This window comes from Hyla sarda, chromosome 5 (assembly GCF_029499605.1).
Source record: "Hyla sarda isolate aHylSar1 chromosome 5, aHylSar1.hap1, whole genome shotgun sequence".
Classification (NCBI taxonomy): Eukaryota; Metazoa; Chordata; class Amphibia; order Anura; family Hylidae; genus Hyla; species Hyla sarda.
In genome coordinates this window covers 166,140,827-166,156,350 of record NC_079193.1, presented here as the reverse complement: position 1 = coordinate 166,156,350, position 15,524 = coordinate 166,140,827, and the positions used below count along the sequence as shown (strand labels likewise).

Here is a 15,524-nt window from a genome sequence, read left to right as displayed (position 1 = left end):
AATTTATCCGGCAAGGATAGTCGTAGACCAGAAGCGGCCACTCGCTGCTGAGGAGGTGCAGGAGCTGGCGGAGGAGATGATTGCTGAAGCTGTGGTAGTAGCTGCTGTAGCACCACGGTCAGTTGAGACAGCTGTTGGCCTTGTTGCGCTATCTGTTGTGACTGCTGGGCGACCACCGTGGTGAGCTCGGCGACAACTGGCAGAGGAACTTCAGCGGGATCCATGGCCGGATCTACTGTCACGATGCCGGCTGGCAGGTAGTGGATCCTCTGTGCCAGAGAGGGATTGGCGTGGACCGTGCTAGTGGATCGGTTCTAAGTCACTACTGGTTTTCACCAGAGCCCGCCGCAAAGCGGGATGGTCTTGCTGCGGCGGTAGTGACCAGGTCGTATCCACTAGCAACGGCTCAACCTCTCTGACTGCTGAAGATAGGCGCGGTACAAGGGAGTAGACAGAAGCAAGGTCGGACGTAGCAGAAGGTCGGGGCAGGCAGCAAGGATCGTAGTCGGGGGCAACGGCAGGAGGTCTGGAACACAGGCTAGGAACACACAAGGAAACGCTTTCACTGGCACAATGGCAACAAGATCCGGCGAGGGAGTGAAGGGGAAGTGAGGTATAAATAGGGAGTGCACAGGTGAACAAACTAATTGGAACCACTGCGCCAATCAGCGGCGCAGTGGCCCTTTAAATCGCAGAGACCCGGCACGCGCGCGCCCTAGGGAGCGGGGCCGCGCGCGCCGGGACAGGACAGAGGGAGAGCGAGTCAGGTACGGGAGCCGGGATGCGCATCGCGAGCGGGCGCTACCCGCATCGCGAATCGCATCCCGGCTGGAGACGGTATCGCAGCGCACCGGGTCAGTGGAGCTGCCCGGAGCGCTGCGGTAGCGAGAGAGAAGCGAGCGCTCCGGGGAGGAGCGGGGACCCGGAGCGCTCGGCGTAACAGTAAGTATACAAGATATTGCTAAATGAATAACTACATTGCATTAAAAGAACTAAATATGTCTTGGTGAATGTTTTATTTTCATCATTCATCCACAATAACAACTATGAGGATCAAGCAGTGGGGATTGATCCGTGAAACAACTATTCTTAAAGAGTGGACACTATTTTAATGTCAGTCTATGACCTTTCCTATACAATACAATGTGGCTTTTCAACAATTTACAAACATCATAAAATAGTGATAACGTAAATATGAATCCTGTTGACTTTCTTCATCAATTCTTTTCTCTCTCAATTAACAGCTTGGTATAGAGCAACACTATGAGCTGGGGATGTATCTACGGAAGAGATATTCTGGATTTCTGAATGAAACCTATAGCAGGCATGAGGTAAATATATCAGTGCTTTCCAACACTTGCTTTCCATGTGAGGGATGTGGAATTCCTATCGCCCGACACTGGGACAAGCAGTTCCGGGCACCGGGCAGAAGAATTTTTCAGGCCCTTCGCACTGCTTCGGGCAAGCTGGGCCAGACCTAAAGGCCCCCAACAAGCACGGCGGTGCTCAGAGGGGTGTATGGAGCAGGCTTCTGACTCCTACTAGCTCTATACTCTGCAGCCCCTGGCTGTTTTCAGTAGCTGGGGGCCGCCACTTATAGCCAGCATGTGGCGATCGCTGCGGCTGGCTATTAACCCTTTAGATCACCGTTGTCAAAGCTGACAGTGGCGTCTAAAGGGACATGTGAATGCTCCCTGGTGGGTTAGAGGGGTGGATCACCCGCACCCCGCCCCCTCACCCCACAGCGCGATCGCGGGGGAAGGGGGGGGGGTTGTTGGGCCATCCACTATGCCACTATAGAGGAAGCCGGAGGGCTTACCTCTGATTACCTGGTGTCCGTGGCTCTGTCATTGATAGAGCCTGGCTGGACAAGGCTCTATCAATGGATCGCAGAGCAGACAGATCAATGGAGTTCAATAGAACTCTATTGATCTGTATAAGGAATCCTAATGATTCCTCCTAAAAGTCCCCTAAGGGACTAATAAAGTGTAAAGAAAAAAAAAAGTTTTACTAAAAGTTTAAAAGACATACATTGACCCCTTACATGTTTAAAGTTCAAATCACCCCCTTTCCTATATAAAAACATGTAAACATAATAAAAATATAATATAAAATAAAAATAAATATATTTGGTATCGCTGCGTGCATAATTGTATGAAATATTAAAATATAACATTATGTATCCCAGGGGGAAATGACGGAAATGCAAAAAAAAAAATAAACACAGAATTGCAATTTTTATAATATCCCAGAAAAAAAGTTAAAAGCGCTTAAAAAGGCAGATCAGTACCAAAATGGTACCAATACAAAAAACAGATTATGGCGCAAAAAATTGCCTTCATACACCTTCTTATGCGGAAAAAAAAGCTACAGGGGTCAGAAAATGGCAATTAAAAAGAATTCTAAAAAGTTCAGAATTTTTTTTTTATTAGTAAAACATGACGGAAACTATACAAATCTGATATTGCTGTAATCAGGCCGGCCTAAAGTATCAAACTAACATGTTAGCTCAACCACAAGGAAAATGGCGTAGAAAAGAAAACCACTAAATTTGCTAATTTATCTTTTACTATTTCAATTTCACTTCACCAATATTTTTTTGTTTTTGCTTTGGAGCATATGTTATGAAACAATTAATATCATTATAGTAGTTAGTTATGACTATTTTAGGACGAGGAGGAAAAAACGAAAGTGTAAAAGAGAAAATTGGCTAGGACAAGTAGATCATCATGAGGGACAAGTAGATTTTGCTCCATTTTAGTCCCGTGGACAAGTAGTTTTTTTTAAATAAAATTTCCACACCCCTGCATGTGTTTAAACTATGGGAAGTACAAACTATGGCGTAATACTGATAGTATGGTTAATAGACCTTCTATGACACCGCCTTTTAATTTAAAAAAAAAATTGGATAGCATAAGTTAGCAAAGATTTAGAAGCATTGCATATGCGTTTTTTTTGCTGTGCTTGAATGCAGAGATCTGTAAAACATAATAAAAATATAATTTTAATAGGTCGTCTCAGGTATTAACCCTTTTATGACTAAAGTCAATCCAGAAATTAACTGATCGACAGGAGTCCAGCTCAAGAAATCGCTGGCAATCACCTAGGGGAAGTTTCAACCGCCATACAGTATATGCAGATGAATTGTAATATTAAAGTGGTACTTCAGTTTCATCAAATAGATTTTTCTTTATAAAAGGGATATCAGTTATTTACTAATATTCTTTGTAGATGAGTTGCTCTTTTTCTCACAGTTTTCATGAAGTACCATATGTTTACTGCCATTTAACAGGAACTTCGGTTGATAACAATGGCCCTGGTCACATAATGATGATACAGGCACTTATGGTTAATGTACAGTTATCACAGGGTATCTTCTATTGAATCAGGCACCCTTATGACCACCACATGACCAGGACAGATCTCTTGGGAGGTAACAATGAAGGTTCCTAATGAGCAACAGCACTTTTAATTAAAGGGAAACTGTCATCAGTTTCACCCATACTAACCTATTGGTACAGGTGTGTAGTGAAGGGGACACTGATGATAACCATATTTACCTACCCCCGATCCATGGTCCCATTCATCTGCTATCCTCCTTATTTGGGCAGAAGGCTTGGTGCGTGGGCAAAGCTCCAGGAGCATGCTGACATCACTGCTGCTGGTTTCCCACGCCTGCTCGCAGCTACCCCGAGTGAAGAAGCAGCAATGGCAACATCAGCATGCTCATAAAGCTCCGCCTGCACACCAAGCCTGCCACCGAACAAGCAGGATAACAGGGGAACGGGACAACGGATCAGCGGGTAGGTAAGAAATGTTATCATCAGTGTCACCTAATGGGTTAGTGGGGTAAAACTGATTGACAGTTTCCCTTTAAGATCTTTAATACTGTGTTAATTGATGCAAAAAGTCAAAAAGTATAAGAAAAAATGTAGATTTTTTTATTATACATAGAATAATAAATCAGTGCTGGCACCTTAACCCCTTAAGGACATAGGGCGTATCCATACGCCCCCGTTTCCAAGTCCTTAAGGACCGAGGGCGTATGGATACGCCCTGAGCATTTCGGGCCCCCACCGCTAGCCGGAGGGGAGCCGGAGCCGGATGCCTGCTGAAATCGTTCAGCAGGCATCCCGGCATATCGCCCAGGGGGGTCATTATGTCCCCCCATGTCGGAGATTGCCGCAGATCGCTGGACAATTCAGTCCAGCGATCTGTGGCGGATTCCGGGTCAATCGGGTCTCCAGTGACCCGATGACCCGGAATTACTGGCTGATCGGAGCCGTCAGAGACGGCCCCGAACAGCCAGAGTCTGCAGGAGTGAGGTGGCACTGGTGCCACCTCACGATCGCCCTGATTCGTCGGCCGGATTACCGGCCGACCAATCAGGGCGCCTGCTGCGGGTGTCACTCCCGCAACCCGCTCCGCCCCTCTTCCGGAGGACGTGAGCGGGTGCGGGAAGACGACCCCCGGTGCTGGGGACCCCGATCCCCGGCGTCCCTGTTGGGATCGGGGCCCCAGGAGCAGCGGCGGCGGCGGCGGAGACGACCAGGGACTGACCTGTTCGGCGAGGATCGTTGGAGGTGAGTGACAGCCTCCTGCTGTTGCTTAGCAACAGCTCCCAGCATGCAACAAGGGCATGCTGGGAGCTGTAGTTATGCAACAGCAGGAGGCAGACCACCACAACTCCCAGCATGCCCTTATGGGCATGCTGGAACTTGTAGTTTTGCAACAGCTGGAGGCACATTCTTTCTATGTAAAAGTGTACCTTCAGCTGTTGTGTAACTACAACTCCCAGCTTGCACAATCAGCTAAAGTGCATGCTGGGAGTTGTAGTGGTGCATCTGGTGGTTGCATAACTACAACTCCCAGCATGCCCGTTGGCTGTCGGTGACTGCTGAGAGTTGTAGTTTTGCAACAGCTGAAGGCACACTGAGTTAAGTAGTAAACCAGTGTGTCTCCAGCTGTTGCATAACTACAATCCCCAGCATCCCCAGCCAATGTAGTATGCCTCAGGCTGTTGCATAACTACAAGACCCAGCATGCCCTTCTGCTGTCCGTACATGCTGGGGGTTGTAGCTTTTGCAACAGCTGAAGGCACACTGGTTGCAAAACACTGAGTTTGTTACCAAACTCGGTGTTTCACAACCTGTGTGTCTCCAGCTGTTGCAAAACTACAACTCCCAGCATGCACTGATAGACCGTACATGCTGGGAGTTGTAGTTTTGCAACAGCTGGATGTTTCCCCCCCCCCCAATGTGAACGTACAGGGTACACTCACATGGGCGGAGGATTACAGTAAGTATCCGGCTGCAAGTTTGAGGTGCGGCAAAATTTCTGTCGCAGCTCAAACTGCCAGCGAAAAACTACTGTGAACCCCCCGCCCATGCGACTGTACCCTAAAAACACTACACTACACTAACACTAAATAAAATAAAAAGTAAAAAACACTACATATACACATACCTCTACACAGCCCCCCTCCCCTCCCCAATAAAAATGAAAAACGTCTGGTACGTCACTGTTTCCAAAACGGAGCCTCCAGCGGTTGCAAAACTACAACTCCCAGCATGCACTGATAGACCGTACATGCTGGGAGTTGCAGTTTTGCCACAGCTGGATGTTCCCCCCCCCCCAATGTGAACGTACAGGGTACACTCACATGGGCGGAGGATTACAGTAAGTATCCGGCTGCAAGTTTGAGCTGTGTCAAATTTTCTGCCGCAGCTCAAACTGCCAGCGAGAAACTACTGTGAACCCCCGCCCGTGTGACTGTACCCTAAAAACACTACACTAACACAAAATAAAATAAAAAGTAAAAAACACTACATATGCACATACCCCTACACAGCCCCCCTCCCCTCCCCAATAAAAATGAAAAATGTCTGGTACGCCACTGTTTCCAGAACGGAGCCTCCAGCTGTTGCAAAACAACTACTCCCAGTATTGCCAGATAGCCACTGACTGTCCAGGCATGCTGGGAGTTTTACAACAGCTGGAGGCCCCCTGTTTGGGAATCACTGGCGTAGAATACCCCTATGTCCACCCCTATGCAATCCCTAATTTAGGCCTCAAATGCGCATGGCACTCTCACTTTCGAGCCCTGTCGTATTTCAAGGCAACAGTTTAGGGCCACATATGGGGTATCGCCGTACTCGGGAGAAATTGGGCTTCAAATTTTGTGGGGTATTTTCTGCTATTACCCTTTTTAAAAATGTAAAATTTTTGGGAAAACAAGCATTTTAGGTAAAAAAAAAAATTTTTTTTTTTACATATACAAAAGTCATGAAACACCTGTGGGGTATAAAGGTTCACTTAACCCCTTGTTACGTTCCCCGAGGGGTCTAGTTTCCGAAATGGTATGCCATGTGTTATTTTTTTTGCTGTCCTGGCACCATAGGGGCTTCCTAAATGCGGCATGCCCCCAGAGCAAAATTTGCTTTCAAAAAGCCAAATGTGACTCCTTCTCTTCTGAGACCTGTAGTGCGCCAGCAGAGCACTTTTCACCCCCATATGGGGTGTTTTCTGAATCGGGAGAAATTGGGCTTCAAATTTTGGTGGGTATTTCCTGCTATTACCCTTTTTAAAAATGTAAAAATTTTGGGAAACCAAGCATATTAGGTAAAAAATAATTTTTTTTTTTTACATATGCAAAAGTCGTGAAACACCTGTAGGGTATTAAGGTTCACATTACCCCTTGTTACTTTCCCCGAGGGGTCTAGTTTCCAAAATGGTATGCCATGTGTTTTTTTTTTTTGCTGTTCTGGCACCATAGGGGCTTCCTAAATGCGGCATGCCCCCAGAGCAAAATTTGCTTTCAAAAAGCCAAATGTGACTTCTTCTCTTCTGAGACCTGTAGTGCGCCAGCAGAGCAATTTTCACCCCCAAATGGGGTGTTTTCTGAATCGGGAGAAATTAGGTTTCAAATTTTGGGGGGTATTTTCTGCTATTACACATTTTAAAAATGCAAAATTTTTGGGAAACCAAGCATTTTAGGTAAAAAAAAATTATTTTTTTTACATATGCAAAAGTCGTGAAACACCTGTGGGGTATTAAGGTTCACTTTACCCCTTGTTACGTTCCCTGAGGAGTCTAGTTTCCAAAATGGTATGCCATGTGTGTTTTTTTGCTGTTCAGGCACCATAGGGGCTTCCTAAAGGTGACATGCCCCCCAAAAACCATTTGACGCTCCTTCCCTTCTGAGCCCTCTACTGCGCCCACTGAACAATTAACATAGACATATGAGGTATGTGCTTACTCGAGAGAAATTGGGTTTCAAATACAAGTAAAAATTTTCTCCTTTTTACCCCTTGCAAAAATTCAAAAATTGGGTCTACAAGAACATGCGAGTGTAAAAAATGAAGATTTTGAATTTTCTCCTTCACTTTGCTGCTATTCCTGTTAAACACCTAAAGGGTTAATACACTTACTGAATGTCATTTTGAATACTTTGGGGGGTGTAGTTTTTATAATGGGGTCTTTTATGGGGCATTTCTAATATGAAGGCCCTTCAAATCCACTTCAAACGTGAACTGGTCCATGAAAAATAGCGAGTTTGAAAATTTTGTGAAATGCGAAAAACAGCTCAGGGTTCTGGAAAAACGCTTTAGGGAAAAAGGGTATCCTAAGCCCCTTATTGATAATGCACATAGGAAAATAGATAAATTAAAGCAAGAGGATTGCCTTGAAAAATGCGATAAAAATGAAAACATTAATAATGTGGGGGAAAGAGATCGTTTATAACTAGATATAGTGTCTCCAGTGTCTCCCACTCCAAAGTAAAAAATATCCTTAGGAAAAATTGGAATCTTATCACTGGTGACCCAATATTGGGTCCCAGAATATCAGCTAAACCAAAGTGCATATTTAGGCGGGCTAAGACCCTTAAAAACATGGTGGCCCCATCTATTGCAATCAATCAAAAAAAGAAAAAAACACATAGTAAAATTGGAACCATCTTTGGATGAGAGGAAATAAAGGGAGCATATAAATGTGGTAATAGCAGATGTAAATGTTGCCCCCTCATCTGTAATAAGAGGACACAGGTGATCATCATGGAACAGGAGAAGCCATATATTTTAAAAAATTATTGTAATTGTGGCAGCAATTACATTATATACATGTTAGAATGTCCCTGCCATTTTAGATACGTAGGTACAAAAATTAATACATTAAGACAAAGGGTCAATAAACACAGATCAAATATTACCAATGGGTTTCTTAATCACAGTGTGTCCAGACATTTCAATGATATACATAATAAAGATTACACGTTAATGAAGGTAACCCCTTTGGAGAAAATCTATAGTGATGATTATAAACTATTGTGTAATAAGGAAATGTACTGGATTTTTAAACTTAATACGTTACAGCCTAACGGCTTGAATGAGACCTTAGAACAGGTGTATTAGAATAGATTTAATCATTTATTAAATGTCTAGTTTTTTTTATTTTTAATCAATTGCTTATTTATTATCTATAATTTTGTTTATTTATTTATTATGAATTTTTTGGGAATTTATCATTTATAATTTTGTTTATCTATTTATTATGAATTTTTTGGGAATTTTTTGTATTCATAAGATCTTATGTATTTTAATTAATTGATTAATAACAATGTGTTATATTAGGGATGCACATCCTCCCTTTTAAGAATGGGACAAACATGCCCGATTATTATCCATATTAATATTATATAGTATATATTCCTGAGGGTAAACTAGTCTTATTATCACTAATATTCTCTATATACATTACTAAATTATTTATAATGAGTTTACCTTGAGTCTAGATATAATGCGTGTTCCACTATGGAACGCACGGTGACTTCTAACATGAAACACAGAGGAGGTTTCCACTGTGCATTCCAGTATGGAGCGCACAGGGATCATGTGACCTCCCCTTGGTATACATGTGACCACTCCCCTGTGTCTAATCATGCAGTGGTTGGTCTTCTATTCTTGCTGCGCCGCCGAGTCATATGACGCGGCTGACGACGCATGACGCTGATCACGAGGGAACCCGGTCAAGTGACCGGGTGACCTCGGAAGCCGGCACCATGAGAACCTGAAGCTGACGCCGGATACCCATCGCGTAGACGAGGAGGATGTGGATCCTAATTGTAAGTATAAAAGGATATTTTTATTATATACATTCAAGCCTGATGAAAAAGGTGTAGATTTTACCTTTGAAACGCGTCGCCCAATAAAAGAATATGAAATATACCCATTGGATCACCTGGTGACCTGTTCCTGCCTGGGGTTGTACTTCAAAGCTGACTTGGATGGGGGGTTTTGGATCAGGGATTTATATCCTTTTTCCACAAATACCTTCAGTGAAGTGAGTGCTATATAGATATTAATCCTACCTTATTATCTAGTGAATTCTAGTGATTTTTGGTGTTTTCTCTGAGCGCTGTTTTTTTCTATTTTCCTTGTTATCCTAGATATAATAATGAGTTCAGTGACCCTGATCATTTGCCTATATGAGGCCCAGATATTTCTGACCTTGCTTTCAAGGAACAATAGCTCATTACTATAGACGGCGATTAAATATGCCACAATTTATTTTATTTGGATTAATATGAATTTGTGGCAGTAATGGCCCATTCATGGTTGTAAATGCTTTATGATGGATCTGTAAAACACAAAACTGTGAAGGAGCACTGAAAAAGGTCAGTTTAATTTTCTTTAAACATAGAGATGCACTTTAAATTTAAAGGCCAATACATTTTTACATATATGATTGTTTGATGTCTTTATTTTGTGAATAAATTAGGAAATACAATATTAAATCAAAAATGTGATTTTTTTTTGTAAAATAAGGAACCCTTCAGTGGGATATCTGGAATAGAGTAACTGCATGTCCTATGATGTACTTAGCCGAATATGTGGCATAATATGGGTACAAAAATGTAGATGTAATAAGCTTATGTGACATTGGTCTTAAAGTATATTCACATGGTGGATGTATTGCAGAGATTTAAGTACATTCTGCATAAACAACCCTATTCATATATATGTATTTTTAGTTGCTGGAAATTTCTGCTACATAACTGCGGATTACAGTACCAGCAAAGTACAAGTAACTTTTCAAATCACATCTACATACTGCAGAGATTTTCCAAACAGACTTTGCATTGAGATTTTCCTGCATATTTTCTGTGAAAAATGTCTGCAGCAAATCCATCTAGATTATTTGGACTTTACTGGTTTTTAGCACATCATCTTATACAATATAGTACAGTAAATAGATTTATTTAAGAAAAAACTCTATACTCTGACTAATGAATATATTAGTACAAGATTATTTTTACATTTATTAGGATTTTATCTACTATGTACTAGAAACTTCTCAGGAGTTAACCCCTTAATGACCAAGCCCATTTTCACTTCAAGGACCAGGCCAATTTTATTTTTGCGTTTTTGTTTTTTCCTCCTCACCTTCTAAAATCCATAACTCCTTTATATTTCCATGTACAGACCCATATAAGGGCTTGTTTTTTGCGTGACCAATAGTACTTTGTAATGACACCTCTCATTTTACCATAAAATGTATGGTGAACCCAAAAAAAAATTTTTAGGGAGGAAATTTAAATGAAAACCAAAATGTTGCACATTTTGGAGGGTTTTGTTTTCACACTGTACACTTTACGGTAAAAATGATAGGTGTTCTTTATTCTGTGGGTCAATACGATTAAAATGATACCCATGGCTAGATACTTTTATATTTTTGTACTGCTTAAAAAAAATTAGTAATCAGTAATCTAAAATCGCCCTATTTTGACCACCTATAACTTTTTAATTTTTCCGTATATAGGGCGGTATGAGGGCTCATTTTTTGCGCCGTCATCTGTACTTTTTTTAGATACCACATTTGCATATATAAAACTTTTAGATCATTTTTTATAATTTTTTTTTGAATAAAATGTGACAAAAAAGCAGGATTTGTAGGTTTTTTAAAATTTTTTACATTTACGCCATTCACCGTACGGGATCATTAACATTATATTTTGATAGTTCGGACATTTACGCACGCGGCGATACCAAATATGTTTATTTTTAAAAAAATTACGCTTTTTGGGGGTAAAATGGGAAAAACTGACAATTTTCATTTTTATTGGGGGAGGGGATTTTTCACTTTTGTTTTACTTTTTTTTTTTTTTTTCTACTTTTTTTTTTACACTTTTTATGTCCCCATAGGGGACTATCTATAGCAATCGTTTGATTGCTAATACTGTGCAGTGCTATGCATAGGACACAGCACTGCTCAGTATTATCGGTGATCTTCTGCTCTGGTCTGCTCGATCGCAGACCAAAGCAGAAGACCCCGGGAGACAGCCGGAGCTAGGTAAGGGGACCTCCAGTTGTCATGCTGGATGATCGGATCCCCGGGGCAGCGCTGCGGGCGATCCGATCATCCAATCAAAGTGCCGCAATACCGCAGATGCCGTAATCTGTATTGATCACGGCATCGGAGGGGTTAATGTTGGACATCCACGCGATCGCGGATTTAGGGCATTACCGGAGGGTCCTGCTGTGTATGACGCGAGCACCCTTCTGATGCTCGCGGTCATACACAGGACGTAAATGTACGTCCTGGTGCGGGAATTCCCGCCAAACCAGGATGTACATTTACGTCCGTGGTAGTTAAGGGGTTATCTACCATAAGGGGATTTTAGTACGTACCTGGTAGACAGTAATGGACATGCTTAGGAAGGATCTGCGCTTGTCTTGAGGCTAAATGGCTATATTGTGAGATTACTATAACACTGTGGCTAGCTTTTTGTGACCTGGTATTTCCTGTTTGACTTTTCTTTTTTGCCCACAAATCCCATAATTCCATTTTCCTTCCTCCCACACATCAGCCACCCCACCCATTGAAACATAAATGTGATGCAACCATTCAAAAGACCTGTGGTTTTCAATCAGGATGCCTAGAGCTGTTGCATTAGTTACAGATTGATCTCTCTCCCCCCAAGTGATCACTCCACCCATTGAAGCAGAACGGCTCCCTGTCATCAGCTGACTAGTGATGTCAGGTCTCGGCCGCATTGCAACCTGAAAATTTTTTCTTGTCCTGTGTTTTAAAATATGTTTTTCATAGACAAAGGGAAAGATAGCAGGCAAGCCACGGGGTTGGGGCCCAGGCCTTGAGCTGTGTAAGGGGTCCCAACATTTCTGATGGCAGCCTTGGGTGGGGGTCTCAGCAACCAGACATACACCAATCAAAACACTTGTCTCTATGAAATCAATAGTGTTTTTTTTTTTAGGACAGTAACACTTTAATGGTCTATTTACACATACAGTATTCTGCGCAGATTTGTTGCGCAAGATTTTTTGCTGCAGATTTCAATGTAAACTGAATGACTGAACACAGCTTGAAATCCTGCGCATCAAACCTATGCAGAATACTGTACATGTGAATAGACCCTAATGCTGCCACAGTGTAACCAATCTTTATGTATGTACAGTAATGGGTTATTCTGACATTATTCTCTGCCTTTAGGTTTATGTGAGAAGCACAGATATGGATCGTACATTAATGAGTGCCCAGGCAAACCTTGCTGGTCTATATCCACCTGTTGGCAAGCAAGTCTGGAACAAAAATATTACATGGCGGCCAATTCCAGTCCATACAGTGCCCCTCTCAGATGACCATGTGAGTTTTAAAATTCCATTGCAAAATACGTATTGACATGCATAAGTATACATAGTAAATATTTAAAAGTGCCAGATTAGAAGATATCTTAATCATGAAACAGGCAAAGAAAATTATATAAAACCCACATGTTAAAGGAGTATTCCAGGCCAAAACTTTTTTTTATATATCAACTGGCTCCGGTAAATTAAACAGATTTGTAAATTACTTCTATTAAAAAATCTTAATCCTTCCAATAGTTATTAGCTTCAGAAGTTGAATTGTTGTTTTCTGTCTAACTGCTCTCTGATGACTCACGTCCCGGGAGCTGTGCAGTTCCTATGGGGATATTCTCCCATCATGCACAGATCCCGGGACGTGACATCATCATTGAGCAGTTAGACAGAAAACTTCAGAAGCTAATAACTATTGGAAGGATTAAGATTTTTTAATAGAAGTAATTTACAAATCTGTTTAACTTTCCGGAGCCAGTTGATATATATAAAAAAATGTTTTTGCCTGGAATACCCCTTTAAGGCCTATTCACATGACGGAATATCTGGCCAGAATTTACATTTCATGGGCAGCAGAAAAATGCACCAATGAATTTCAGAGCAGATGAAGCAGACAGAATGAACATGTTGATTCTTCCTGCTGAGTTCAGAATTAGAACTTCTTCAGCAGATGTTGCCACTGCTGAAATTCTGCCATGTGCACAATGCAGCAGAATCCCAATGAAAACAATAGTAGATTGCGGCAACAGGATGCCCAAGGGAAATTTTTTTGTCAGGTACCACTTGGAAATTCTGCAGTGTGAATGGGTCTTAGCGTCCTCAGGAACTTGGACAAAATAATGTTTTAGCAGTTTGTTTTACCAGATAACTGTCATAACTGTTTTTCTCTGCTTGGTCTTTGGTTTCTGGCCATAACAGCCAATAAAGTTTTTATTCAACATTTGTTCAACACAGATAACCATTTTAATACAGAGCCCAGAATTAGAACCCACCATAATTCAGACCCCAGAATCAGATGCCACCATAATACAGACCCCAGAATCAGACCCCACCATAATACAGATCACTCCATAATACAGACCCCAGAATCAGACGCCACTATAATACAGACCCCAGAATCAGACCCCACCATAATACAGACCCCAGAATCAGACTCCACCATAATACAGATCACTCCATAATACAGACCCCAGAATCAGAAACCACCATAATACAGACCCCAGAATCAGACCCCACCATAATACAGACCCCAGAATCAGACGCCACCATAATACAGACCCCAGAATCATCACATACCATAATACAGACCACAGAATCAGTCCCCACCATAAAACAGACCCCAGAATCATCACCCACCATAATACAGACCCCAGAATCAGACGTCACTATAATACAGACTCCAGAATCAGACCCCACCATAATACAGACCCCAGAATCAGAAACCACCATAATACAGACCCCAGAATCAGACCCCACCATAATACAGACCCCAGAATCAGACGCCACCATAATACAGACCCCAGAATCATCACATACCATAATACAGACCACAGAATCAGTCCCCACCATAATACAGACCCCAGAATCATCACCCACCATAATATAGACTCCCAGAATCAGACCCCACCATAATACACACCCCAGAATCACCGCCCACCATAATACAGACCCCAGAATCAGATCACTCCATAATACAGACCCTAGAATCAGACTCCACCATAATACAGACCTCAGAATCACCACCCATCATAATACACACCCCAGAATCACCGCCCACCATAATACACATGCCAAAATCAGATCACTCCATAATACAGACCCCAGAATCAATCCCCACCATAATCCAGACCCCAGAATCAGACCCCACCATAATACAGATCCCAGAATCAGACTCCACTATAATACAGGCCCCAGAATAAGACTCCACCATAATACAGACCCCAGAATCACCACCCACCATAATACCGACCCCAGAATAACCACCCAACCTTAATCCAGACCCCAGAATCAGATCACTCCATAATATAGACCCCAGAATCAGTCTTCACCATAATAAAGACCCCAGAATCAGTCACCACCATAATACAGAACCCAGAATCAGACCCCACCATAATACAGACCTCAGAATCACTACATAATCTGTAGATGAAACAAGGTTATAGGGTATGTGTCCCTGTAGCCAAATGTGACCCGTGAAGAAATTGGCTGTACACAGTGATTCCATCAGCAGAACAGAGGGGTCAGGGATGGACAGGGGAGTCTACAACAAAGCTACATTTCTACCTAATAGTTGAGGCAGGAGCACTTTCATACCTCCAAATCTGTGCTCTCTGTAGGCTCTCTCACTCTCTTTGCATCAGTGGCAGCTCTGGCGAGCAGCAGAGCACACTGAAATGGCACGGCGAAGTTAAGCATATGTACACAGTGACTCCTTCAGCAGAATAGTGAGTACAGCTGTGGAGTATAATACAGGATATGACTCAGGATCAGTACAGGATAAGTAAAGTAATGTATGTACACAGTGACCCCACCAGCAGAATAGTGAGTACAGCTCTGGAGTATAAGGGTAGGGTCACATGTAACGGATCCGCAGCGTATTTTACGCTGCGGATCCGCCAGTGACCCAAACTACACTGCTCAAAAAAACATAAAGGGAACACTAAGATAACACATCCTAGATCTAAATGAATGAACTAATCGTATGAAATACTTTCATCTTAGTTGAATGTGCTGACAACAAAATCACACAAAAATTATCAATGGAAATCAAATTTATCAACCCATGGAGGTCTTGATATGAAGTCACACTCAAAATCAAAGTGGAAAACCACACTACAGGCTGATCCAACTTCGATGTAATGTCCTTAAAAC

General features: G+C 42.2%; 1 protein-coding gene across 1 annotated transcript in view; it reads left to right on the top strand.

Annotated features, from left to right (window-relative positions):
- The window catches only part of ACP3 (acid phosphatase 3), a 74,455-nt gene that overhangs the window by 21,290 nt on the left and 37,641 nt on the right, over window positions 1-15,524 (top strand). Inside the window, exons 3-4 of the mRNA XM_056520652.1 lie at window positions 1,245-1,331; window positions 12,508-12,660. Of these exons, the coding sequence (XP_056376627.1) occupies window positions 1,245-1,331; window positions 12,508-12,660 (240 nt within the window). The remainder of the gene's footprint in view (window positions 1-1,244; window positions 1,332-12,507; window positions 12,661-15,524) is intronic.